Source organism: Ascidia mentula, chromosome 5 (genome assembly GCF_947561715.1).
Source record: "Ascidia mentula chromosome 5, kaAscMent1.1, whole genome shotgun sequence".
Classification (NCBI taxonomy): Eukaryota; Metazoa; Chordata; class Ascidiacea; order Phlebobranchia; family Ascidiidae; genus Ascidia; species Ascidia mentula.
In genome coordinates, this window is record NC_138570.1 from 1,204,051 (window position 1) to 1,229,118 (window position 25,068).

Sequence of the window (25,068 nt, forward strand, 5' to 3'; positions counted from 1 at the left end):
TTCGGTATTTTTTGGGGGACACAAAAATATCCCCCAAAAATACCTTTCGTTTGGACAAATATACCTCGACATAATTAATTAACTGAACTTCAAAAGTGTGGGGTAGCGACCAGGTCTGCTGCACTGGGGATGTCCGATACAAGTTAGCAAATTACTCGCTGTCTAAAACCTTGTATTTTGTAGAGTTTAGGATTTTACCCAAATCCTGTGTTGCCACAATTTCGACATGGGGGAATCCCCACCCCTCCGACGCACGTCCTTCGCTTTAACTTGTGCAGTTTTCTTTATCACGTTTTGTATCAGTTTCCTGTTCCTTTTGTGTCCACGTCACCGTAACACCCTCACACAGTCATTCACACGACGAGTTTTAATAAAGTTTCTATATTTAGTTGCCAGAAAGTGTGTTTACTTAAACCAGGGTCACAAGACAGGATATATGAATGGCATGGGTATAGAAAGTTATTGTTTTCACTGCGGCCAAAACAAGCACAAGTTTATAAGGACCAAAGTTCTGGGAAGTTCGAAGCTTTGCCACACATGAACGCACTTTCCTTGGCTCAACATGCAAATCATTGCGGGACAGTAGTACTTTCTCTACAACATAACAGGATAGTTTTATTCAAAAAATTATTTAATTGTATATTTTTGGATTAATTTCCTGGATGACATAATTGTTTTCCCCTAAAATCACCCAACCAAAATAATGCAAATAAAATTATATGGTGCCGGATTAATAAGAAATTCTTACTTCTTTTAGTTATTTTCCAAATATTATCTTTCAATGAGATCTCATGTCTTCATCGCTTTTGTTCGGTGCCGAGATTACATCGGACAGAATATGACTGAAAACATTTGTAATCCTTTGACCAATTTCCTGCAGGCAACAATAGTTTATTACATTGGCAAACTTTTAACATAAAAACATCACAATTACTTTGCTGGGACATTGGTACGCATAAATAGTATAGTCATCAGAAGAATTGTTTTTGTGATGGACAGTTTTTACGGCCAATATAGTATTCCCATATAAACCATCCTCATATGTGACCAACCTTTCCACCATATATAACGGAATCCTTTGTATCACATCCTGCAAACAGATTACAACATTTCTGTTATATCACAAGAACAGAAATATTTGGCCATGACAACTGTTTAAATATTATGTTTGAAGAGAAAAAGTGGTACATATTTTAATTAAATATGGATCTTCCATACATTTTTATTGCTGCTGCTTGTGATTTTTATGCCTTGAACAGATATGGAGAGGCAAACGTCCCCCCCAACTGCCATGAATGGAAGTTCTTCTTCTTGCTAAAAAAAACAGTTTCTCAAAGTTACTGCGTAACTTATTTTTGTTTTTTTATGCATACATCACATAAATTATTTAAACAAACTGACAAGCAAAAATGTACCTGTGCACAGTCTATGGCATTTATAACCTCCAACGGGCCATCAGAGAGCCCTTCAAGGTCAACCAGTTTCCCTAGCATTTTCAAGGGGAATTCCGGTGGTGCATATGTGTGTAATCCAGTACTATCTGTAACTGATATGACAAAGAATTTATTCCAAACAGTTTCATTTTTTGTTTTATTTGGTTTTATATTGATTGTGTGTCTTGTGTACTATCCAATACAGTTTCTTGATCCATGTTGAAAGTTTAATTACTAATTTTTTTGATTCCCAACCTTTTTGTGGTTGCGTAACACTTGGAGGTAAAACAATTTCGACGAGTACCACCTAGTTGAGTGCTACAAAGTAACCAAGGGGATGATGTAACAAACACTTTGAGATCACTTATGATTTTTTAAATTCGGACTATATGCAAATAACGGAATGCTCGCGTACCACCTTGGAATGCCATCGCGTACCACTAGTGGTCTAGGACAGTGGCACCACCGGTTGGGACACACTGTCCTAGAAGCTTTTCATACCTGAGCTTCGTGCAGACGACACACTCCCAGTAACACTCTGTTTTGCTTCATATCCAGGACTTGATAATGTACTGGAATAGGAGTGAGATAATTCCTCACTGGAATCCAGTGACTGCAAATATATGATAGTTCACAACCACTATTTCTCAAACATAGATAGCTACATCCTACATGCTACAAGATATAACTAAAATAGCAGTTGGTGCTGCAAAGCTTATTTCCTCATTTTTATTTCTTCAATTTAGTTCCACTGTTTTTGTGGGTTAACAAGTTGAACATTTACCAAGACATCAACCACCTTGCTATGAGAGCTGCTCCTGCTCACGGAAAGGTCACTGCCGTCGGTACTAGTCTTGCTTGTTCTTGGCAGCATATTTTCGACTTAGAGGTAAAGCAAGACCTAGCATCAGACTTTGTTGCGATCGTGGTTGTGTTTGGTATGGATTGACTTAAACACTCAAATCGTTATCAGTTAATCAGTTTTTTATTTTTACCCACTAACCAGACGCCATAAAAATCAAACTCACCGAAGTGTTAAAATAGGAAAAATCCCCGATTTAGAAACAACTTTACGACAGAATTAAAAAAATATACGAAGTACAATAAAAAAAAGAGCGCAAAGAATCAAATTGTAATCCCCAACTGGATTTTATCGTAATTTTGTTGATTATATTGTCACAACAATCGGTTTAAACAGGTCATAACAAAGTACCTATTTTACTGAGGTGTGTATGAAAACACATGAAAGCCTTACTCTGGAGTAATCGCCAAAGTTTGTGTCTTGAACGCAACCAATTAACTTCCGCTTGTAACCTTGATTACTCGCGTGGCTTAATTTGTCTGTGCCTTGTAAGTAGTACCCGTTTGAAAGCGAACGTTTCATGTTGCTGCGTTAAGGCCCTACTGTTGGTAAGTGTGAATTATTTTGTCAATTGTGTACTTTATATGTTGTTTATTGTATGCATTTGTTTGCAGAAAACCTTACGTTTACAAACTTGACCGCACCAATTGAATAATAAGTGGGAAAGTGTGCGTATGAGTATAGACTGCGGCAATTTAGCAACACACCACAGATTCAAATTAAAAGGCTACGGTTACAGTATTATTTCTTTGTTTGTTCTTGCGCACACTACTGTATTTTATCATACTTAAGAATTACAAAGCACTTATTAAAAAGTCCTTTGTGAAACACTGCTCGGATCTCATGCAACGACATAAGATTTTCGACAAAAACTGTGTGGCTTTTTATTTCATGAGAAAAGGTGGCAAAAACATATGACAATCATATTATGAATCAGACAATAGAGAACAGTGGAAATAATATTGTTTCACATCTGCATACATGAAATAAAATTGACAAAATAAAAGGTTGTTTATATCAAATTGCAAGATACGTGTTTTTGAAAAATGTTTATAAAATTCATGATGAGAGTAAAATGCACACAAACAAACTCACTGCTTTGTGCATTTGCATTAATGAAAAATCTTTTCTGAACAGGCATCATCACAGTGGTGGAAGTATTCGGAAATGGAAACTGCATATATGTATTTGACGTATTATTGAAAATCAACAAGTTTAAGCACCCAAGCCCATTTGCATGGCAGCTGATCGGGAGAAATTTGAGGAATAATCACTTTTATGCCTTCACGTTTTTCAAGTGAGAGGTTAGTCCACTCTAACTTTTGTCCATTTAAACCGAGCATTACAACTGTTGAATTCTTTCCCCCAACAGGAGAACCCAAAATAACTTCATTGTCCTTCGGCCAATTTAGCACAAATGCATAGACTGCACCATTGTTTTTGGTGTACCATATTCCTTGTGTGGTTGAATCTTTCTGGGATCTCCATGCTTTGCTCGAGTAAACCGCTTCACCATTAACTTTCAGCCAGCTGCCCATCTGTCGAAGTCGTTCTTGAAATATTGGAGCTATTGTTCCATCTTTTGCCGGTCCAATATTCATTAGCATATTACCTCCACAGCTAATTGTAGAAGCCAATATCTGAAATGATTATTAGTAATAGTTGGCTGTATGTATTACATGTTGTGTTAGAAAAAAAGTTATCTCCACTCATGTCAGAATTCGTGTTTGTGTATTTCTTGTGACTGTATTTTGCTTTACAAAAAGCACATTTTACATGCATAAAGCTTTGCACGTAAAATGCAAACTATAGCATTTAAAAAAATTGATGATCTGTCCAGCAAGTTAACCGTACCGAGATAAGCTCTTCAACTGTCAAATAATCCATAACTTTAGCATCCCTTCTAAATCCCCATGACTTTTTATCGATGGTCATACAGTTTTCCCATTTGTGATTTTGGAGGACACCTGGGTTGTATCGATCTGCACATGTGTAGTATCCTCCGTGATGGCATCGGACACCAGTTCCCCATCGGTCATTTACAACCACTTTGTCCTGGAAAAATGAACCTTTTTATTGCATTTATAATCAGGGTAGCAATATTATCAATTGAGCCCAATGTGGCAACCCTAGCTCGAAAGTTATATAAGATTACACTTTCAAGTACAATATGAATGTCACAAAGAAAGGTGTTGTTACAGATAATATAATTTTATTATCACTTCCAGCATATTACTAAGAAGAACCTCCCACCACCATACCTTGACAGGACTGTCATTAAACAACCAGGCAAGAAATTCCGTCGAATTCCAATAAATATCAGGCCCATAATCTCCATCCGACCAGATAAGATCAGGTTGGTATTTGTTGACCAAATCATAAAGTTCAGGCATTGTTTTCCCGGACACAAAACTTTGTGTTGTGAAATTGGAGGCTTTGTCGCTGTGAAAGAAAACCTTCAGTTATAATGCATTCAACCAACCTTGGTTATAAGACACAATTTTTGTATGATTTGATGTTGTATTACATCACACCTGGTATATTTTGGATGAAACCAATCGCAGAGATTATGGTAAAGTCCAAATCTGAGATCGGTTTTATTCCTGATTGCTGTCGCAAGATCTCCGACCAAGTCACGATGAGGTCCAAGGTCCATTGAATTCCAGTTCCACGAAACTGGCGATGGCCAGTTTGTAAATCCTTCCAAGTGTTTGCTGGTAAACACAATGTATTTGGCCCCAGAATCTGCACAGCACAATGCAATTATATTATATCATGTACAAGCAATAGAGCCGATAATGTTTTTTATCGTGAGCTGCAGACAGGGCCACTCTTTCGACCAAATAGGCCTCATCAGTGCAGCTTTGGTGTATCAGGTTTAGTTGATAGTAGACAGAGGTTTCTGAAAAATTACTATCTGCGACTGTTATTTACAGAAGAATGATAAAAACACCCTCAAACTAATATAAGTATATTTTCCACCACTGAGAAATAAATACACTTTATACATTTTGAAATACCAGCAATATGAATATTTCAATAAACTGAACTGATCAAAAAGTTGCTTCTGACCACTTTGAAACACTGCTTGAGTGCATCCTTAATGTCAAGGTGGATGGAATTTGGTTAAAACTGTTACCTTGAAAAAGTTCTGCCCACTGGTTTGGGTCAAAAAACTCTGCGGTGAACATTTTCCCGAAGTCTGCATAAGTAAAGTCAGGAGGGTAATTTTCCTTCATAAACTCGACGATATCTTTGTTTGGATTTGGGCCCTGGAGAAAAAAACTATTCATTAACAGCAACTGTCTTGGACTACTTTCTATTCTTTATTCAAATAAAGAATATTTGCAACAGATTTACTTGCATGGCAATTTAATTCAATTCGTAAGCAAATTATGTAGAGATGAATTAACCAATTCACATGTCAAAAAAAAAGTAATTCACGCCTTGGCCAGCAGCACCCTATAAAATGTTAGAACATTCAAGTAGAATCTATGTTTTAATACTCATAAAACCCTTACCTTCCACTCGTACCAAAATCGTTCAGTGATGTAACTTGGCACGGAAAACACCCCCCAGTGGACAAAAATACCCAGTTTTGCTTCATCGAACCAGGCAGGTGTTGGACGCTTGTCGATAGAATTCCATGTTGGTTCAAACCTAAATTGTTTTTCCAGCTACATGTAAATCATACGACCATACTTTTATGTAAGATCTCTATTGAAAGCTAAAACTTAAAGTTTAAAAGTTATTTTGTTGAGTTGTTGTCACAGCATTTTTGGAAAAAGTAATTGCTATAAAAGATTTTGCCACGTCAAAAGTACTGACCTCTTTTCCTTCTGTCGCAGACAGGATTGCAGGCAGTGTAACAAGCACAACGCGTAAAAAACAAAAGTACTTCATTTCGCAACAATATTTCCCTACCTATTCCATAAGAACCTGAATTACATAAAAGCAAAACAAATGTTTTTAGAATTGACATTTTTTAACTGGAACAAAATGTACACAGACACAACATTTTGCAATTATTTTTATGATTTAGAACCTTCAACAGTGGAAAAGTAAAAATTCAAAAAATACTTGAATACAAAACACAATCTTACAAGCAGTTGTATGTTTTTATGTGTTACACACATTGCAAAGCAAATTTTTTGTCAGTTGATTTAACTGACTCAGCAAATTGTTAACAATTAGTTTGTTGTCCGATTTTGAAGAAAAAATGTCAAAACCAACAGATTGGATAATGCATAGGCAGGTCAGGCAAACACACTTTTTATCAATCAAAATTCAATTTAAAAAAAAATCATGTGACACAGTTGCATAAACCAGTGGTTGTTGAACTTGATACAAAAAACAACAATAATCTTTGTTAAATGTGTGATAACTTAATAACATCCGATCAGGCAAGGTTAGAAAATGCATAACACACAAAGCCAATATATAATATACAGACAGGAACAGCAAAAAGCTAGATGCTGGCATGATATCACAAAGTGTGGTTGTTTCATCACAATAACACAATATATTATTCAAACCCAACAAGTTTAAGTACCCACGCCCATTTGCATGGAAGTTGATCGGGAGGAATTTGGGGAAAAATCACTTTTATTCCATTCGGATTTTCAAGACTCAAATGTTCCCATTCCAAACTTTTACCCTCCAAGCCAAGCATCTGAACAGTAGCGTTGCGATTTCCGATTGGAGATCCAAGGTTTAAGTTGTTGTCCTTGGGCCAACTGAGCACAAAGGCATAGACTGCACCATTGTTTTTGGTGTACCATATTCCTTGTGTGGTTGAATCTTTCTGGGATCTCCATGCCTTGCTCGAGTAAACTGCTTCTCCATTAACTTTCAGCCAGCTGCCCATCTGTCGAAGTCGCTCTTGAAATATTGGAGCGATTGTTCCATCCTTTGCCGGTCCAATATTCATTAGCATATTACCTCCACAGCTAATCGTAGATGCCAATGTCTGAAACCAAAACAGCATCAAATACACCTTGCATTTATCAGAGCTATTAACTTGTAAAAGCAAAGTTAAATGCAAAAAAGTGGCAAAAACAGATATTACACAAAGAATAACATTTATTTAATTTAATTTCAACTAAATGCAAGGTAATTTAGGTTTTGTCAAAATATTACCACATAAGCAGTTTTCCAAATAAACTTACAGAGATAAGCTCTTCAATCGTCAAATAATCGGTAATTTTGGCATCCCTCCTGAATCCCCACGAGTGTCTGTCGATGGTCATACAATTTTCCCATTTGTGATCTTGGAGGACCCCGGGATTATATTTATCGGAGCATGAATAATATCCTCCGTGATGACAACGTATCCCAGTTCCCCATCGGTCGTTAGTTGCGACATAATCCTAAGATTTCACACGCAACAAAATCAAAACATAAACAAAACACAGAAAAAGCAAAAGTTGGGCAACTCAAAACATAAATTAAATTAAAATTTGCTTACTTTGCTTTGAAAGCATTACAGTGCACCAGTGTTAATTATATTAAATATAATAAACACTTATAATAAATAACAAATATAAAGTTTGGCAGGTGTTTTTTTTCTCACCCTCACTGGGCTGTCATTAAACAACCACGCAAGGAACTCTGTGGAATTCCAGTACGTGTCAGGAGCAAAGTCACCGTCGGACCAGATAATGTCTGGGTGGTAACGCTTCACTATCTCATACAGCTCGGGCATGGTTTTACCAGATACAAATGAGGTGGTTGTAAAGTTGGCAGCCTTGTCACTGCAACAGAAAATAAAACACTCAAAAATGTACATAATGCTTTTCTGTGGCCTCCAAAACAAACTTTGCGTACATTTGTTTACTATGAACGTCATTATTTAGTAGTGTGTTCAGTTTTTATTCCGTAGCATAATTTCCCCTGAAACTGATTTGATGGATGGGTAATTTACAAATTACTAACGACAAGAAATTTCCTGAGTGTAAGATAATAAAACCCTTCTTATGAACAGTCAGCAGATTGATGGTCTGTTATTATTCTCTTTTACTTAATTTAGTAAACATAATTTATAAAACAATATGTCAATAACACGAATTATGTACACAGACAATCTTGCCCGCCAAACAGCCAAGCAAAGACTTCCACTTGGTGGCAACTATACAAATACTGTCATCCATTGGGCACTAAACTAGGTGCAACCACCCAGAAAAAAAGAATGAAAACACTATAATTTATTAATCCTAAGGGAAATCCAAACCCAATTACCCAAAACACGCACTTACTTTACGTAAAGCTGATTAAACCACTCAAACAAGGAATGGTAAAGTCCAAATCGGAGGTCGGTTTTATTCCTGATTGCTGTCGCAAGATCTCCGACCAAGTCACGATGAGGTCCAAGGTCCATTGAATTCCAGTTCCACGAAACTGGCGATGGCCAGTTTGTAAACCCTTCATGGTGCTTGCTCGTCAAAACTATGTATTTGGCTCCCGAGTCTAAACATGACATCAAATATCATTATATTCCAGCCAGGCTAAAGTAAGGACTTAAAGGAAATGAAAAACAGTCAGAAAAAAGAGTTGCATAACAAAAACCCACAGAAATAACAATTTGGAAAAACACAGCACAGTATTACATGCTATGGAATGACAACGCCCCCACTGTGTGTGATCTTTCGATCAGAAGGTTCACTGGCATCGCAGCCAAGGCATTGCAACAAGTCGTAAAAAGTGGCTAAATCAGTTTGGCTGCAACGCCAGTAAACCTTATGATAAAAAACACAGTTTACATTTCAAGTAATCTGTTGTTCTGGCACAATTAAACGTACATGTATACGTTTAACTATATGTTTAATTGAGCCAGAAGAACAGACTGCTTAAAATGCAACGTGCCTGTCAGCAACAGCTATATAATACAATTTATATTATTAGCATTTAATATCACAGCAAGTTACCTTGGAAAAGTTCAGCCCACTCATCAGGGTTGAAAAATTCGGTTGTAAACATTTTGCCGAAGTCAGGATAGGTGAAATCAGGTGGATAATTCTTCTGCATGAAATCAACTGCAGCTTTTTCTGGAGTAGGTCCCTGAGAAGGCAGGTTGGATACATATGCATTCACCAAAAGCAGTTTTTAAGTTTCAAAATAAAAAATGTGACATGTTGGATGTGACATTAAAAACTATATTTATCAAAAAAATTCACTTTAAAAAAGAAATGACAGCAGGATTTGGAGCAACAGACTGTATATGTTTAAACTTTATTTGTTAAAACTGTACCTAGCCTTTACAGATAATTTTCAATTTTAGTTTCATAGAAATTTGACCGTAAGAGTTTGAGTATGGTGAGTACTTACTTTCCATTCCCACCAAAACCATTCGTTGATGTAACTCGGCACAGAAAACACCCCCCAGTGGATGAATATTCCGAGTTTTGCTTCGTCGAACCAGGCAGGTGTTGGGCGCTTGTCGATTGAATTCCACGTTGGTTCATAACGGATTCTTGGCCTTTTTGCAGTCTTACCGATCTTCCCTGATTTTGAGGCTAGTTTTTTTGTCTTTGGTTTGGAAGTCTTCTGCACTGCACCATTAACTGGTAAAGCTGTTGATTTCGAAAGCTTTTTTGGTTTGGTCTTTATGTTTTTAACTTGCTTGCTCTTATTTGCAACTATAGGCTTGGTTTTGTTGGGATAAACATGTTTATCATTTCTGACCTTACTGGAAACGTATGTTTTATTCGATGTTTTTTCGACCACTTGAATTTTGATAGCACTGTCTGGTGTATGTTGTCTTGATATATCTATGGCATTGAGTTTTCCATCATTTAAAGAATCTTTCCTCATTTGTGGAATTTTTTCTTCCTTATTACTTGTTCTAGTGATACTTTTTCCCAGTGGTTTTGTTGATTTTTGCACTTTAGCTTCACTTGTTTTTTGCACATTATTAATTTTATCATTTTCCAGGAATTTCTGTTGAACTTCAGACACCTTTTTTGGCTTCAACTGAGTTTCCAGTTTTTGCAAGTTACCATCATCATGACTTCCACTTTTTTTCTGATCCACATTCATTTTCGGAACTTCTTTTTTGTTTACAGCAGGATGCATATTGAAGGTATCTCCTTCTTCGTTAGCATACTCCTGTTGACTTTCTATATTCAGTCTTCCAAACACTTGCAATTCTTCATCCTCAAATACTTCCACAGACTTTTCTTCGTCCTTTGGTTTTTTAATAAATTTTTGACCTTGACCCCTTGCATCGTGTTTGGGGTCAACTTTAGCAGTTTCGTCGCTCCCACTGATCGTGGAAACAAACAGAAGTCCAGTAACCGTGACTGCTGCAAGAATGAACAAGAGGCGAAACCGTCTCACAAAACGATACATTCTCATCCTATCCTACATTCCTGTGAAAAATCAAAATGAAATGAAGCTCGGGTAAATATTTGTTTAGCAGAATTCCACATACAAAAAAAACTCAACAGCTATTGCAAAAATGTAAAGCAAATTTGCATAATCAGGGCAAAAGCAAAGGACAATCATAGTACAGCAAGTTTTTGTTTTTAAATCAAACAACAGTTTGTCACTAAAACATTGGGACAATGTAATTATAATAAACAGTTATCTAGGCTGCCATGAAAGCAGAAGCAGGATACACACACAGTCAGTGAACTTGTACAATGAAAGGTTTATTTATGAGTTAAGTGTTCACGATTTGTTAACTAAATAAAAACAATGTTTGATTCACATGAACAGTGAGAAATAATGTTTGCAAATGCAATCACTGAGAATTATTGTCTTTCATCGACAAAATACTTTATGGAAACCTTACAGTCTGATGTCACTTCTCACTTATTCTAATTTCAACAGACATCAAAATGCTCTACTGTAACCACTGCACAAACAATTTAAATAAAATTGCTTCAATATTTTGTAACATAATGCATATTTCACAAGCACATTCAGTTATGTATTAAGGAAGATATAAATTGCTGCACAAAATTTTTCAAAATGAGAACCTTTTCAATACTTTAGAAAGACACAAATTTATTTGAAGTTTTCCAGTTTCACAACCCATGCCCACTGGCACGGCAGCTCAGCCACAGTTGCATCTGGAAATGAAATGTGGATTTCTTTCCCGGAGACGGACCAGGCAAGGGGGGTTGACCAGCCAAGCATGGTAACTTTGGAGTCACTTCCCATTGAAACAGGACTCCCCAACTTTAGCAGGTTATCACTTGGCCAACTAAGAACGAAAGCGTAAACTGCTCCTTTGTTCCCTGTTGTGTACCAAATACCATCGGTGAGGCTGTCATTCTGGGACGTCCAAGGCTTGCTCGAGTAAACGGCTTCTCCATTGACTTTTAACCAACTACCCATCTGACGTAATCTTTCTTGGAAGATTGGAGCGATGATTCCAGCTTTTGTTGGGCCCACATTCATTAACATGTTGCCACCACAGCTGATAGTTGATGTAAATGTCTGTGAAACAGTATCTTAAAAAAAAATTTAAATAACAATAGTTTTTTAGCTCAATGTGAAAGTGTGGCTGTTTGTTGTTTGGAAAAAGGTTATTTTTTAATATGCTACAAGGTGGTTTACAATTTTTCAATGCAATATTTAAATTTAAAATGTAAACATGATAAAAAATGATGGAGCTAGTGAAATATTCAATTTCAACCAGGGTGACAAAATTTAAGTAACCTTTAGGGAAATTGCCAAAAACACAACATGCAAAAAACATTTTTTGCCACCAAACTATGTCCGGTGCGTGAGCTGTACAGTAAAATGCTGTGTAACACTAAGGAAACCCATAATTACCCTCAATATTTCCTCAATAGAAAGGTAGTCGTCAAGGCGTGCATCTCTTCTGTAACCCCAGGATTTACGGTCGATGGTCATGCAATTCTCCCATTTGTGGTTTTGCAATTTTCCAGGGTTGTACCTGAGAACATTGCAATAATACTTAAATATATCAAGTAACTAAGATTTTTTAAATACATCAAGCAAACAAGAAAAATTTTTTTTCCAGTTAGCATGAATTGTATTTTAAACAAAGCTTGCAAAAAACATGATTACAAAATTAGGTTTGTTGAATAACCATTACCTGTCTTGACACGTGTAGTATCCGCCATGGTGGCAGGCACATCCACTTCCCCAACGATCATTTGTCACAACTGTATCCTAAACATAACAATATATGTATACAAAGGCTGCACACTGTCTTTAGCATACATGGTATGGTCACTAAAGCTCTAAAAGTAGTGTTTGTAAATGTGTTTAAGGCACATTACTTCAAACAAGTTACATGATTTTGCATTCAGTGCAGCAATGGTAGAATTTGGCTTGCTGCAATCTGTCACATGGAAACAGCTGCAACGTGCCATTAAATAAATCATTGTTCACAATTATGTGTCATGCCATTGTTAAATGTTCATGCATGTGATAAAAACAGACTGGTAGTAAAATGTAATTAAATATTTGCTCTGCTGTTTCTGTGCATGTCACCCATTGTTACAAACATTTCGACAAACACAGAATCACATGCTTAGATACAAACATGACCCACCTTCACAGGGCTGTCATTGTACAGCCAGGCAAGAAATCCTGTTGAATTCCAATACTCAACCGGTCCTGCGTCACCATCAGACCACAGAACCTCTGGTTGGTACGTATTTACTATCTCATAAAGTTCAGGGATGGTTTTGTCATTAACAAAGTCACGAGTGGAAAAGTTGGCAGCTTTGTCACTAAAAGAAAACAAGTTACACACAAAAAATTTTAACATTTTTTTTATTTGCTGTTGTCTAAATGAGGCACAATCTTTCAATTCTGGAGTTTTATTTAATTTTGTTAAAGACGACTAATCTCATGTTCGACAAAGATGACAAAAAAATCTTCTTATGACACCAACTTACTTCAAATACAGAGGGTTAAACCATTCAAACAATGAGTGGTAAAGTCCAAACTTAACAGAGGTTCTGTTTCTCAGTGAAGTGGCAAGTTCCCCAACTAAGTCCTTATGAGGTCCAACATCCATTGCATTCCAGTTCCAGGAGACAGATGAGGGCCAGTTAGTGAAACCCTCATGATGTTTGCTCGTTAGAACGATGTACTTGGCTCCAGATTCTGTGGAGCATAATTTTTAGCTTATATTGTTCATCAAAAGCAAATGCATTTTTACCACTGCGCCACAAAATCTCTTCTAATTCTGCTTCTAAATTTTTTATGGAGGTAATGTTTAAAAAAACAAATCTTACAAATAATCAGGGCTTGACAGTCCTGGTTATGATGGACATAGATAGGCAGATGAAAAGATTGATTTATTACATCTTACACCTCAGCCACCAAACACAATTTTACCAAATCCCACAGATGGAATGCATACCACACTTTAAAAACATTAACTGACAAGTTCAATTCAGATTGGGTTTATCAACAACAAAACAGAAACTTTTATCAACGATCCATTTACATCAGCGGTTCTTAAACTTTTTTGCTCGCGCCCCCCTAACACTATTTGTCAAATCCTGCGACCCCCCCACAACTCGAAAAATACACAATTCAAAATCAACTCTTGAGCTATTTATTTTTATTATCACTCGTCAATGGGAGGGATGGGATTGCTTTTTTGAAACCAGGTGTTTAATGCGTGGCTTTGTGGACAACAATGCACATCGCAGATCGGCTGCACAGTCGAGTTTGTTGCGTGCTTTTGTCTTTACACTTGTGCAGACACAAATGAGTTGTATCCCACTTTCACACAAATGAGTTGTAGAAAATGGAAGTAGAGTGCTCAATGTCACGCTGCCAATTTTCCTGTACAACCGCACGTATTTCACCCAGAAATCGGTGAGAGGCATGGCTTCGAAGTCGTCTTTTGCGGTCGAGTTAAACTTCAATTCCAAGAATTCTTCCTGCAAATCACCCGAAAGAAGGTCTTCATTGAGACGAAAACGATTTCTAGTCACCTTCCAATCTGGCAATTCAGTGCTGGCGAGTTCTGGGTAATACCGTTCAAATTCAACAATTAAAAGTTGAAGATGCGCTTCCATTTCGTTCTTAAGCTCGCCCTTCAGGTCAGCATCGTTTTTATCGAGGGCTGCATCTAGGTTTGTAAATGAAGCCGCGTTCCCACGTTGAACTCGACGAAGCCACAGTCCCAGTTTCGCTACAAAACCACGCATGATATCGGTGTGATTAATGCGGTTGCTATTCTTTCCTAGCAAGTGACGATTCAGCGTATTGAGGGCTTCAAAAATGTCAACGAGGTATACCAATGACAGTTTAAAGCCGTCTGAGGTGAAAGAGTGCAATGGATCATGTTTATCGTGATCTTCGAGAAATAACTCACTTCTTTTCTCATCTCATAAACACGAGCCGACATATTTCCCTTTGACAACCAACGAACAGTATGAAACAACAGAGTCTTGTGATCCGAATCCATTTCCTTGCACGACTTGGCAAACAACCTCGTGTTGACAGCACATGCCTTGACGTAGTTGACAATTTTTATGACAATTGTCAGCTTATGGTTTAATGCAGATGGTAAAGTCTTGGATGCCAGAGCTTTCCGGTGGATTACGCAGTGAGTGCCGACTGCGTTTGGACTTTTTTCCTTCATCCTTGTAATAAATCCACTTCGACAACCAAGCATTGCAGGGGCACCATCAGTGCAAACACCTACCAGGTTTTCCCATCTCAAAGAGTTGTTGTCAAAGTAACAAGCAACAGCTTCGAACACATCTTCTGCTTTGGTAGTTGTTTCAAGGGGTTTGCAAAACAACATTTCCTCCTCAATTGAAGTGGTTCCGATGAAGCGGACATACACCAGTAGTTGGGACAACTGAGCAACATCAGTGGTCTCATCACATTGGATAGCGAAGAAAGGCGATGCTTGAATCTTTTCAAAAACTTGAAATTCGATATCTTTGGCGATATCATCGATGCGTGTTTTAATCGTCGAATTTGATAGTAAAATTGTTTCCAGCTGCTTGTCTCTCCCAGCACAAGACTGGCTGCTTTTAGCAGGCATGGTTTGATCAAAGCTTCGCCAATATTGTGGGGTTTCTTGCCTTGGCAATCATGTACGCTATTTCAAAAGAGGCTTCTACTACCTCAGCAGATGACGTTTGACAAAAGCTTTCCTCTCCCACAATTTTCAATTTCTTAAAAGAATCTTTTTTGATTTGAAAATATACCAACGGTTTTTGTTTCAAGCTGGGATGTTTTGTATCAAGATGGCGTTGCAAGCGACTTGGCCTCAGAGCGTCATTGCTAAGTTTTTCGAAGCATATTACACATTGTGGTACAACCAGACCTTTAGACGTAGCATCAGCAAACCCAAACTGCAAATACTCTGCACTGTACTTCCTTTTTTTAACATTCATGTTTTTAACTGTTAAATAATCAGCGTCGACCATAGATGACAAAAAACAACTAGGCAAAAAGCCAGTACGCCAAAACTACTGTCGTCGATATAATGGCCATTTATGCGTCACAGTAACGGCATTATTGCGTCACAGAAAATTTGATATTAAGAGTCTGTTGCAATTGCATTAAATCGACAAACAGCCTAATGTTTGCTACAATTTAAAGGTTTCTGTTCTAAAAATTTTGGCGCCCCCCTTGTGAACCTTCCACGCCCCCCAGTTTAAGAACCCCTGATTTACATGAATGATTTTGTTTGTGAAACAATCTAAATTTATGAAAAATTTTCATTATCTACCAAACTCTACTCCGACCTGAAAAAAGTTGTTTAACATTAACATTTGCTGACTCACCCTCAAACAAATCCGCCCAGTCATCTGGGTTAAAAAATTCTGTGGTAAAATCTTTTGCAAAATCTGGGTAAGTGAAATCTGGTGGATAATTTTGCTTCATGAAGTTTACAACGTCTGCATGTGGGCTCTCACCCTGCAAACATACAAAGTGGTAAATAAAAAAGAAAATTTTTCCAATTTAAAATGATAAGGAATTATACGAGGAAGCAAATGAGCAGGAAAATCTTACCTGCCAATAATTCCAGAACCATTCACTCACATAACTGGGCACAGAAAATACCCCCCAGTGAATAAAAATACCAAATTTTGCTTCATCATACCAACTAGGGAGAGGTCGACTGTCAATGGAATCCCATGTCGGTTGATATTGGGCCACTTTTGCTTTCTTAATCTCCACTTCTTCAATAATTTCCTTCTCGAAAATAATATTATCTGTTTTTTCCATTTCAACTTGCAATTCACGCATTACAAACTCTTGGTTTGCATTGCTTGCAGTTGCAAGGCATAGAACAAAAACACAGATGCTTGTCACAGCAAGCATGTTGTCTTACTTCTTATTATAATGACAGTTAAACTCTGTACAGTGCAGAACAATAAGAGTTACCTTAACCAGATAGGTCAACAAAATCAAATTAGATCATGTATTTCGTTTAACTCATACATTTCATGAAACATTTGCACCGCCGTGCATCAGTAAATGTTTAGGAATCGAAACTATTGTATTTCGCAATTTAAATTTTTAAAGTTTAGTACAAAGTTATTTTACACAAGATCTTAATAACACCCTTGCATACAAATTGCATTAAATAGTGTCCGCCATCATCTATGCAAAACTTTCAGCCTTTTGGTGCAATAACGGTTTCTCACGAAATAAACCGAATAAACTTGTTTTGTGGTCCTGCAAAATTAACCAGCATTCAGCAACACAGTTTGCTTTAGTTGCGCTATAGCGAAAAGTAAAGTATGTCATCCGTGACAGCAAAACAATGTTATTGAGAAAAATAAAACCCCTTTATTATTATTATGATTATGTGATCAAGTTGTCAGTTGCAAACGAAAAATGCTGCCAATGTTGTAGTGGATTAGTTTGTTATAAATATTTGTTAAGTTTAATGTCCATTTAAATTTTTTAAAACAACATTAGTTGCGTTTTACCATGGAACACCAAATTTTGTATAGGCCTACTATGGTTTAATGGTTTTACAGGTTATTAGTGGTTCTTCCAAATCTCATTGTACATTACGTGACGATTATAGTCGCTAGTAGACCAGTATATAGATTTAGGCGCCAAACGAGCCACGTTAATGATCAACGAAAATCAATCTAAAACAATTTGCCTATTTTCAGTTTTCTTTTTCAACATCACTTTTTGACCCTAAAATATCTGATAGTTTTTTTCTGTTGTCGTCTGTTGCAACGTGACTGTCGACTCATTTTCTGCAATCGTCTGGAAAGTCAACCATCCATGCAAGTTTTTGAATATTTGTAGGCAGGAAATGTGGTTAAAATTATGAGACCAAATTAAGGTATGGGACAATGATGTATTTGATACAGATGAACAGCAACAAAAATAATAACTTATAATGTAAAAAGTGAACTCTTTGCAAAGGAACATTAAAACATTGAAAACATTGCGTATTTAAATTTTTTTATTAACTGCGATATCCTTTCACATCCAAATAAAAGTATAATTACGAAACGTGACTAGAGACTTGTAAGATGGTCCGGTGGTTCCTTATCGTTGGTGGAGTTGCTGTACGAATTTTCCAAATTTTCTCCCTTTTCGGCGGCCATTCGGAGGTACTTCGGGCGGAAGAATATGAGCAGCACGATGGCAAGAAGAGACATATATCCAGCACAGACATATATAGAAACTATAAAGAAAATTATATGAAATCCAACATTCAGAATAATTTGTTACGATTTCAACCAACAAAAGTAGTTTATTAATAAATATCACCTTTAATACACGACATAGGATAAAAAATTATTTATTTAAATTTTGTACACGCCTAGCACGGTAAAAAGCCAAGTTGTTTGTGGATTTCTGTTCATATAATTCAGGTCTAATTGCCACAGCTTTGAATTTGAATTAATGTTACCTATCAAACCGTTAAGATGAACTGTTATAACTAAGATAGAGTGTGTTAATATATTGTTAACTTACCACTTAAATCATAGGTAATAAGAGGCTCAGCAACATTTCCGTCGGTTCCAGAATCAAAAGCGGTTGTCGCCCCGGCTTCTGGGGCCGCGTCAGAGACTAAAAAGTCATAACATTTCGAATCGTTGTCAATTGTCTCCTGTACCGACATTGGCCTTCCGATCGATTGGAGAATCAGTACCAAGATGATGGACTGAATTTGTCTGCAGTATAATACATATATTATGTACTGGCACTTTCTTTGACGACGCAAACAAACTTATTTCATGGTTGTATAGTAACCACAAAGTGTAAGTCTTTGTCTGGCCGTTTGCCTGGCAAGACCGTCCATTGTCACACCAGCTGCACTGACGAGACCTTATGGGTCGCAACATTGGCCACCTGTATGCAGCTCACTAAAACTTACATCATCTATAACAGATTAGCAACATCAAAAGGCCCTATATTAGTTTTTGACTTGTAGCATGCACCCTTTATGCTGCTTTTGCCGTTCATCACTTTTAACTAGCAAAAAAACGTATCCAACAAGTGATAACCACGACTATGACTTTGGCATTTTAACAGAAATGCATTGGCGGGATTCAGCCGAATTACGAGTATGTTTTTTTCTTCACATACCCTGACATCATGATTAGTCCCGATGAAGTAGCGACCCCTACCGGATAAGTACATTCCGCACCAAGTTCAACACCAATCGGGTATATCCCGAATGAAAAAAGCCCCAAGCCGATGATAAGAATGAGGATGTAGTACTCCATGTTGATGTGAAAAACCTGGCACGAAAAAGTGACTCTTTATTACAAAGAATAAATTTTGGTTTGTCTCTGGGCGTTCAATTGGATGGCGGGAAAAGATTTCGCTACATTCAAAACTGTGGATTTAGTATTGAAGCTGCGCAGAATGTTATGTGAATTAGAACTAGTAAAAGTAATGCAATATTTCTTAAATGCAAAGCAACCACGTAAATAATATCTTTTATATAAATTGTACTCAACCAAAACACCTTGAAAATTATGATCTTCACGTTTAAATTCGCTACTACACAGATGGCAACAATTATCTGAAATTCGTTGAATCACCGCTTTCTTGGCCTTCAGTTTATTGTATTGACATTTCGAGTGTATTCGACGAAAAACCGTAGCAGCTTAACCTGTCGATTGTTCAAACAGACCAAAGGCCTTAGTTTCGTACCAAGGGTTGCTATTAACCCAGTTCTGTCGCCAAGTAACAAATATTGTTGCCCGCAACAACCCATTGTTTGCAAACAAACCACTTACATTCAAACTTTGTACCCACATTCAAACTTTGCACCGATTCACAAAATTGGGTTACAATGGCTTCACTTACACAGGCAAAAATAATGGTTCCCGCAGCTGTGACAATGTAGCAGAGTTTTGCCATGGAGGAAAACTGTTTGGAATAATCGCAGTAGATTCCTATGATAGCAGCCCCAACCACGCCAGAGGCCGTCAAGGCCGCAGAACAAAACCCAGCCATTGTCTGAAACATATTAGAGAAATTGAACTACGGAAATTCAAAAATGCACACAAATGCACGTGGAAAAAAATGAAGAAATTTTTGCTTTGACAGACATTTTTTTAAATAGCTGCACAATCTCACATCTGTGTATCCCCAGGGACAGAGCAGTTGTTCAAGCAATGTTGCAAATGTTGAATATAATCCGATTCCACCGCCGATCGTCCACAGCAATAGAAGATAGTTCTTGTTCTTTATAATATCCTGCATATACAGGTGATGGTTTGGGTTACATATAAATAAATTAAACATAATTTATACAACAAAGTTGCGCTGAGACCTTTTAGGTCGAAACAGTGGCCATCTGTCTGCAGCTTACACAATAATTTATGTAATTTTAAACATGATTTCTTATCAAAGGACTCAGCAAGTTATGCCCCAGTGCATTTGTACCAATTGTTACCGATAATACCCAGGGTTGAGGCTTCAAATCTCGCGTGGGGCGCGATTTTTTACATATACTCTAGCTTTTTATGTAATAATGCCTATAATTGAATCCATTTTTGACCGCGATGCGACCTTTTGTACAAATCTGATTGAATCGAAACCTACCTTTATCCCCTCGCCGAATACCCCAGGTTTCCGAATGCCCGCAGCTGATGGGGGGCTCGGTGGTTCTGCTGACGTCATGAAGATAGTCGTCAGCAAAGCCGCAAACGCGGCGGGCGCGAACATCGTGATCAACTAAAAAATATTGGATTTATTTTTTTAATCGAAGCACATTTACCAAGAGCCATAACTAGTTAATTATGAGCAAAAATTAAAACGATTTTGATGAAAGAAGCTTTTTTTTCGGGGTTCCTTATTAACTTAAATAATGTTGTAGTATTTCGGTGACCAAAAAAAGTTTTGGAAACACTGGTTTAAACTTTTTTTGCAACGAATAATAATACGTGGCAAAATCCAACTTACGAGGGTGAACGCGTCAAGTTTTCCATCATGTACAAACAAGGGAGACACCAGACCGGCCACAACCACTCCGATCGGGTTTGCTAAAACAGAAAATAACATAATGAAACCTATGGTGAGAAGCACCACAACGCATGCGGTACAGTTTGTACACTTTAATTAATTAATCCGTCAGAAACAACATTGTTGGTCTCATCGGTGGAAAAAATACGTCATTTATAATCCCAGCTGCGAAAAAACGGTTCTAACGGTTTTTCTCTTTTTTATTCACCCCCAAATCAACCTCTTACATTGCAAACACTTTACTTTGTGCAAAACTGATTTTCACAGCAAAATCTGCAACAATACCTTTTATGGGTGGTATTTGCTTGGTGTAAAATGTTTGCAAATATAATGTTTCTGTAGCTGCTAGGCATATTATATTTTAATAGTCTTTTCTTCTGGCACAGTTAAACGTAGTTTGTATTCACCTACGTTACGCCTGCAATCCAGCTAAGCTTCCTCAGGAGCAAGTTAAGTGTTAATGTGCCAGTAGAACAGACTATTAAAATAAAATGCAAAATTTGTGTATAATGACCAACCGACTGCTGCTATGGTGGTCGCTAGCGTCCTCTGGTGTTCAGGAAACCAGGTTGAAGCCGTCTTCGCAGGTGCATACATGCTGAACGGTTGGCCCAGGGCTGTCAGACACTGGCCCGCAAACAACAGGGCCAGGCTTGCTTCGTTCGATAAACCGCTCGCTACACTGGAATAGTAACATATCATGCATATGGTTTGGCAACTTTAAAGGAAAGGCAATAGATTAACAACATTCAATATTTTCCTTCCGAAATCGACCTTTTCTAACGCCACTTGTTGACAACTAAACCAATACATGGTACGTTGCAAAAGTCTCGGATTTGGGCGTTAAAAAAACATTCAACTGCTTTGCACAAAGCACTGAACCGATTTAAATATACTTGGATTTAAATTTTAGTAATTTTGCAGAAAAAATGTAACTTGTTATATTGTTCCAAGAAAGCCATACCTAGCGATTCGTATCCCGCTTCCGATGCACCCGAGCCATGAAGATAGAAGCAAAGCGACCTTTAGACCGTAAGATTCAAGAACCCACGTAGCCAGAGCACCAACAGGAATGCCTGACACCATAAAAACGAGAGAAAGCCAGTTGATTGTATCCAGGCTCGTAGAGTAATATTGGGAAGCTTTGTACGCAACCGGTGTGAATGTAAGCCATATCTGAAAGAAAGAACACTTCATAAAGTTCTCTTTTTCAAAAATAATCAAAGCTTAGTTTTGAATAAGATTGTAAAGGTGATGCGTAAGTTTTTCGTAAAAAAATACAGTTATCACTGGTACACATTGCGATTGTCTATGTTAGAACAAATAGTTACCACTGCGTAACCTAGACGTTGTTCATCGCTGCATACAACGATGTACGTGAGTCTATGCGTTGTTATTTTTGCCGTAAGATTGACAGCTTTTAACAGTCTTGTTATTGCTGCTACCAAACGGGTAATCCACAATTCTTGCAAGACGCGCCGCAGCTTTGTGACGCCATAAAGTGCAAACAAACTACGTTTCCTATCGCCGTAATCGTGCCAATATTACTTCTGGGTCATTTTGTTGCAATGAATGCAGCAAAAACCACGCTGTTAGGGCATTTCGAAACAACCATATATGAGATTTTAGGAGGCAAATTGCGATATACTAAACCTAAATACTTGATTGTTGTTTCTAAATCTAGTCCATTTCGCTATGTGCATAAATATAACGCAAGCAATATGGATTCTTTATTCGAGCATCATGCTTGAAACACTTACCCCTGTGACCCCACAAAGGGGCAACAAACGGCTGATTCTAACAAGCAATTGAAAACAATCACCACTCACCATAGCCCCAGACAAGTTAACCGCCACCACAGAGAGCAAAACGAACCATCTTCTGGTGTAACTTATGTATTCGTCAGGCAAGATTCCACTTGACGATTTAGCTGTGAAGTCTAAGTCTTCTTTTGAATTTTTACGCATTGTTGCTGCTCCACAAGATTGCAAACTAAAGTAAGTTGGTGGATTTCTTATGTTACTTACGTATGTTACGCCTGAAAAAATCGCCACGTGTGTGAAACATGTTTCAAAATCTTTACGTACATTTCATTATGTTCCTACTGGCTTTGAATTTTACATCTAATTCAAAATTAAACTCCATACAAATGCAGTTTAAGCGTAACATTCTGGTGAAATTAGGCAAATAACCAAGTATAATCACAACAGCCGTTAACAATCAATGCGGAAATTCACTGTGTAGTCATCAATAACATAATGATTTCAAATAAACAACAGTTTCAAAAAGCGACTGCGCCGCTTTGAAAGCATGCAGTTTCCGCGTCACGTTCGACAGTTCTACCTCAAAACAACATTAAACCGGTTCGCGGCCTTAGAAGTTTACACGAACTTACCTCCGAAAACAATAGCTAAATCACGAAGTCCCAATTTTATCAATTATTCACTTTGAAGTAGGTGCAGTGTGACGACGATGCTGAACCGGTGACGCGAACGACCCCTTGTGCTTAATTCTAATTACCCTCTTTGAACCTTTGCCTTATCGCACGATGTTGTGTGAACGTACAAACAACCTCTTGCACCTCAGTACAAACACTGATATCTCATGCGATTTTAATACAATGAAAACGATTGAGACAAGAACGAACTTGATTTTGACGGTGAGAGTTGGCGGCTGTGCAGCCCACGGTTGTGTTTGGTTTGAAAATATCTGACGTGCGCTTTGATGATACCTTATCGTATCGCACGACGATAAAAAGGTGGATTTATTTAAACTCCACAGTTCAAGGGGCTTAACTGTACATCTCTTCTTACACTTATTTTAGACCAAAATTTTGACAACAACATCATTGACATCTTCCCACACGAGAATAAAATATTTTGATGAAAGCGAATAAAACAATGGGTAAATACTCTGCGACAGTATACAGATAAACAGTCTATCTGCAGATGCACCATAAGCAGTATTTAGCGTAATGTTCCGCACTTCCACCAACAATAGCCCGAAAACGTGACAAAAAAACGCATGGGGCCAATATTAAACTGAACTCTTCTCCAAACAAAAATCTTCGGTCTGTTAGTAAATACCGGTTGGTCGAGACTAAGAAAACAACATTCTTCAAGGTCAAGCGAACTCGAAACGCTGCGGTCGGAAGCGGCTGCCTGTGCAGTCTCTTTGAAATCTTTACTTGAGATGCGTGCAAAACCATAAACAACGCACATTTTCAACTATACACACAGCTGTAAATGTGTAATTGCAGAAATGATCAAAATCCTCTAAATCCACTTGCGACAGAAATGAGTAAATAACCAAATCTAAATATCAGCTTCGTTATTGGAACTAAACACAAACTTTCAAGCTGTCTGTTGTATAATTCTTTTTAACATAAATTCAATTAAAATCTATATAATTGCAATTGTAAAATTTCCAAAGAAAATTATAATTACCTCATGCACAACATGAAGAAGTTATAGATAATTTATTACGTTTTAATCATTTTGAAAAACACGGTAACATCCTGACCTTTGCACTAAGGCAAAACTAAATTAGTGTCACGACAGGTTTAGCGACAACGCCAACAAAACAACATTTTCTTGACAAGTTTTTACTTAGGCACATAAATATTGTTGCGACACGAAATTTGGTGACACTTGCTTTTAATATTCACTCAACAGCAATCTTCAAGAAAGTTTACATTGTCCCGACATGCGGTTTAACCAGAAACTGTCTGAGCGGAATTTCACTTATGCACACGACCAAACGAATTACAGTAAATTGCACGCAAATTAACCCCGAATTGTGTGTTATTTATTGAAACAGGACATTCTTCCGCTACATACCATAACCATCGCATCTGAAAGCGAATTGACCACGTACAGTATTACACACGTATTTACATCATTCTGATGAGTATTAACGGTTTTGCTATTATCCGAGGAAATTAAAAAATCGACCATAATTGCCACGCTTTGTAAAATGCACGTTTTGTGTGACAATGGCGGCATTCTTATGAAACTAAAGACAACTTCGTTGGTCTGGCACTTAAGTGTGAGCGATTTACTTAATGCATGGCTGCGATAAAAAACAGATAACCAGAAATACATTTTCATTAAGGGTCAATATAAGTGCGATCGAGCTACTTACCAACTTAAACACACTTCACTCAAATAAAATCATCTGATGGTCGAATATTTTCACAGTTAGGGCTTCCTGCGTTGTTTTTTTAAATGGAGGTGATTTTGTCCACCTAGCACTGTAGTAACGCACTTTAAAACACATTTGGACTCAAACTGTTAAGCTCGGCTGTAAGCTCACTTTCCATGATTTTAGGCAACAAAACAGAAACAGCGCTCACAATTT

At 37.4% G+C, this 25,068-nt stretch overlaps 5 protein-coding genes across 6 annotated transcripts; all 5 read right to left on the bottom strand.

Moving 5' to 3' along the window:
* Positions 1-464: 464 nt before the first annotated feature.
* On the bottom strand, positions 465-2,447 carry LOC145902016 (integrin beta-1-binding protein 1-like). The gene is made up of 7 exons (XM_082989852.1): positions 2,233-2,447; positions 1,935-2,046; positions 1,416-1,546; positions 1,219-1,314; positions 935-1,090; positions 749-874; positions 465-594 (listed from the first exon to the last, which is right to left on the bottom strand). Exons 1-6 carry the CDS (start codon positions 2,305-2,307, stop codon positions 779-781), a joined length of 666 nt encoding a protein of 221 aa, XP_082845978.1. The 5' UTR covers positions 2,308-2,447; the 3' UTR covers positions 465-594; positions 749-778.
* Positions 2,448-3,041: 594 nt separating this feature from the next.
* LOC145901956 (alpha-L-fucosidase-like) lies at positions 3,042-6,236 on the bottom strand. Of its 2 annotated transcripts, none has more exons than XM_082989777.1 (7): positions 6,124-6,236; positions 5,817-5,955; positions 5,435-5,567; positions 4,830-5,040; positions 4,557-4,737; positions 4,150-4,350; positions 3,042-3,935 (listed from the first exon to the last, which is right to left on the bottom strand). In XM_082989777.1, the coding sequence occupies exons 3-7, from the start codon at positions 5,532-5,534 to the stop codon at positions 3,492-3,494; spliced, it is 1,137 nt and encodes a 378-aa protein (XP_082845903.1). In that variant the 5' UTR covers positions 5,535-5,567; positions 5,817-5,955; positions 6,124-6,236; the 3' UTR covers positions 3,042-3,491. The 2 variants fall into 2 exon arrangements, with proteins under 2 accessions (XP_082845903.1, XP_082845902.1); XM_082989776.1 differs by having other exon boundaries at positions 5,817-5,972.
* Positions 6,235-10,659, bottom strand: LOC145901953 (alpha-L-fucosidase-like). Its single transcript, XM_082989772.1, has 6 exons — positions 9,619-10,659; positions 9,219-9,351; positions 8,550-8,760; positions 7,868-8,048; positions 7,464-7,664; positions 6,235-7,264 (listed from the first exon to the last, which is right to left on the bottom strand). Exons 1-6 carry the CDS (start codon positions 10,645-10,647, stop codon positions 6,821-6,823), a joined length of 2,199 nt encoding a protein of 732 aa, XP_082845898.1. The 5' UTR covers positions 10,648-10,659; the 3' UTR covers positions 6,235-6,820.
* LOC145901955 (alpha-L-fucosidase-like) lies at positions 10,659-16,609 on the bottom strand. Its single transcript, XM_082989774.1, has 7 exons — positions 16,267-16,609; positions 16,038-16,170; positions 13,173-13,383; positions 12,824-13,004; positions 12,362-12,438; positions 12,076-12,199; positions 10,659-11,736 (listed from the first exon to the last, which is right to left on the bottom strand). The coding sequence occupies exons 1-7, from the start codon at positions 16,576-16,578 to the stop codon at positions 11,302-11,304; spliced, it is 1,473 nt and encodes a 490-aa protein (XP_082845900.1). The 5' UTR covers positions 16,579-16,609; the 3' UTR covers positions 10,659-11,301.
* Positions 16,610-17,628: 1,019 nt separating this feature from the next.
* On the bottom strand, positions 17,629-24,922 carry LOC145901954 (solute carrier family 49 member A3-like). The gene is made up of 11 exons (XM_082989773.1): positions 24,853-24,922; positions 22,539-22,684; positions 21,674-21,885; positions 21,228-21,391; positions 20,650-20,729; positions 20,290-20,421; positions 19,822-19,941; positions 19,549-19,701; positions 18,820-18,974; positions 18,205-18,404; positions 17,629-17,911 (listed from the first exon to the last, which is right to left on the bottom strand). The coding sequence occupies exons 2-11, from the start codon at positions 22,674-22,676 to the stop codon at positions 17,742-17,744; spliced, it is 1,524 nt and encodes a 507-aa protein (XP_082845899.1). The 5' UTR covers positions 22,677-22,684; positions 24,853-24,922; the 3' UTR covers positions 17,629-17,741.
* Positions 24,923-25,068: the final 146 nt, after the last annotated feature.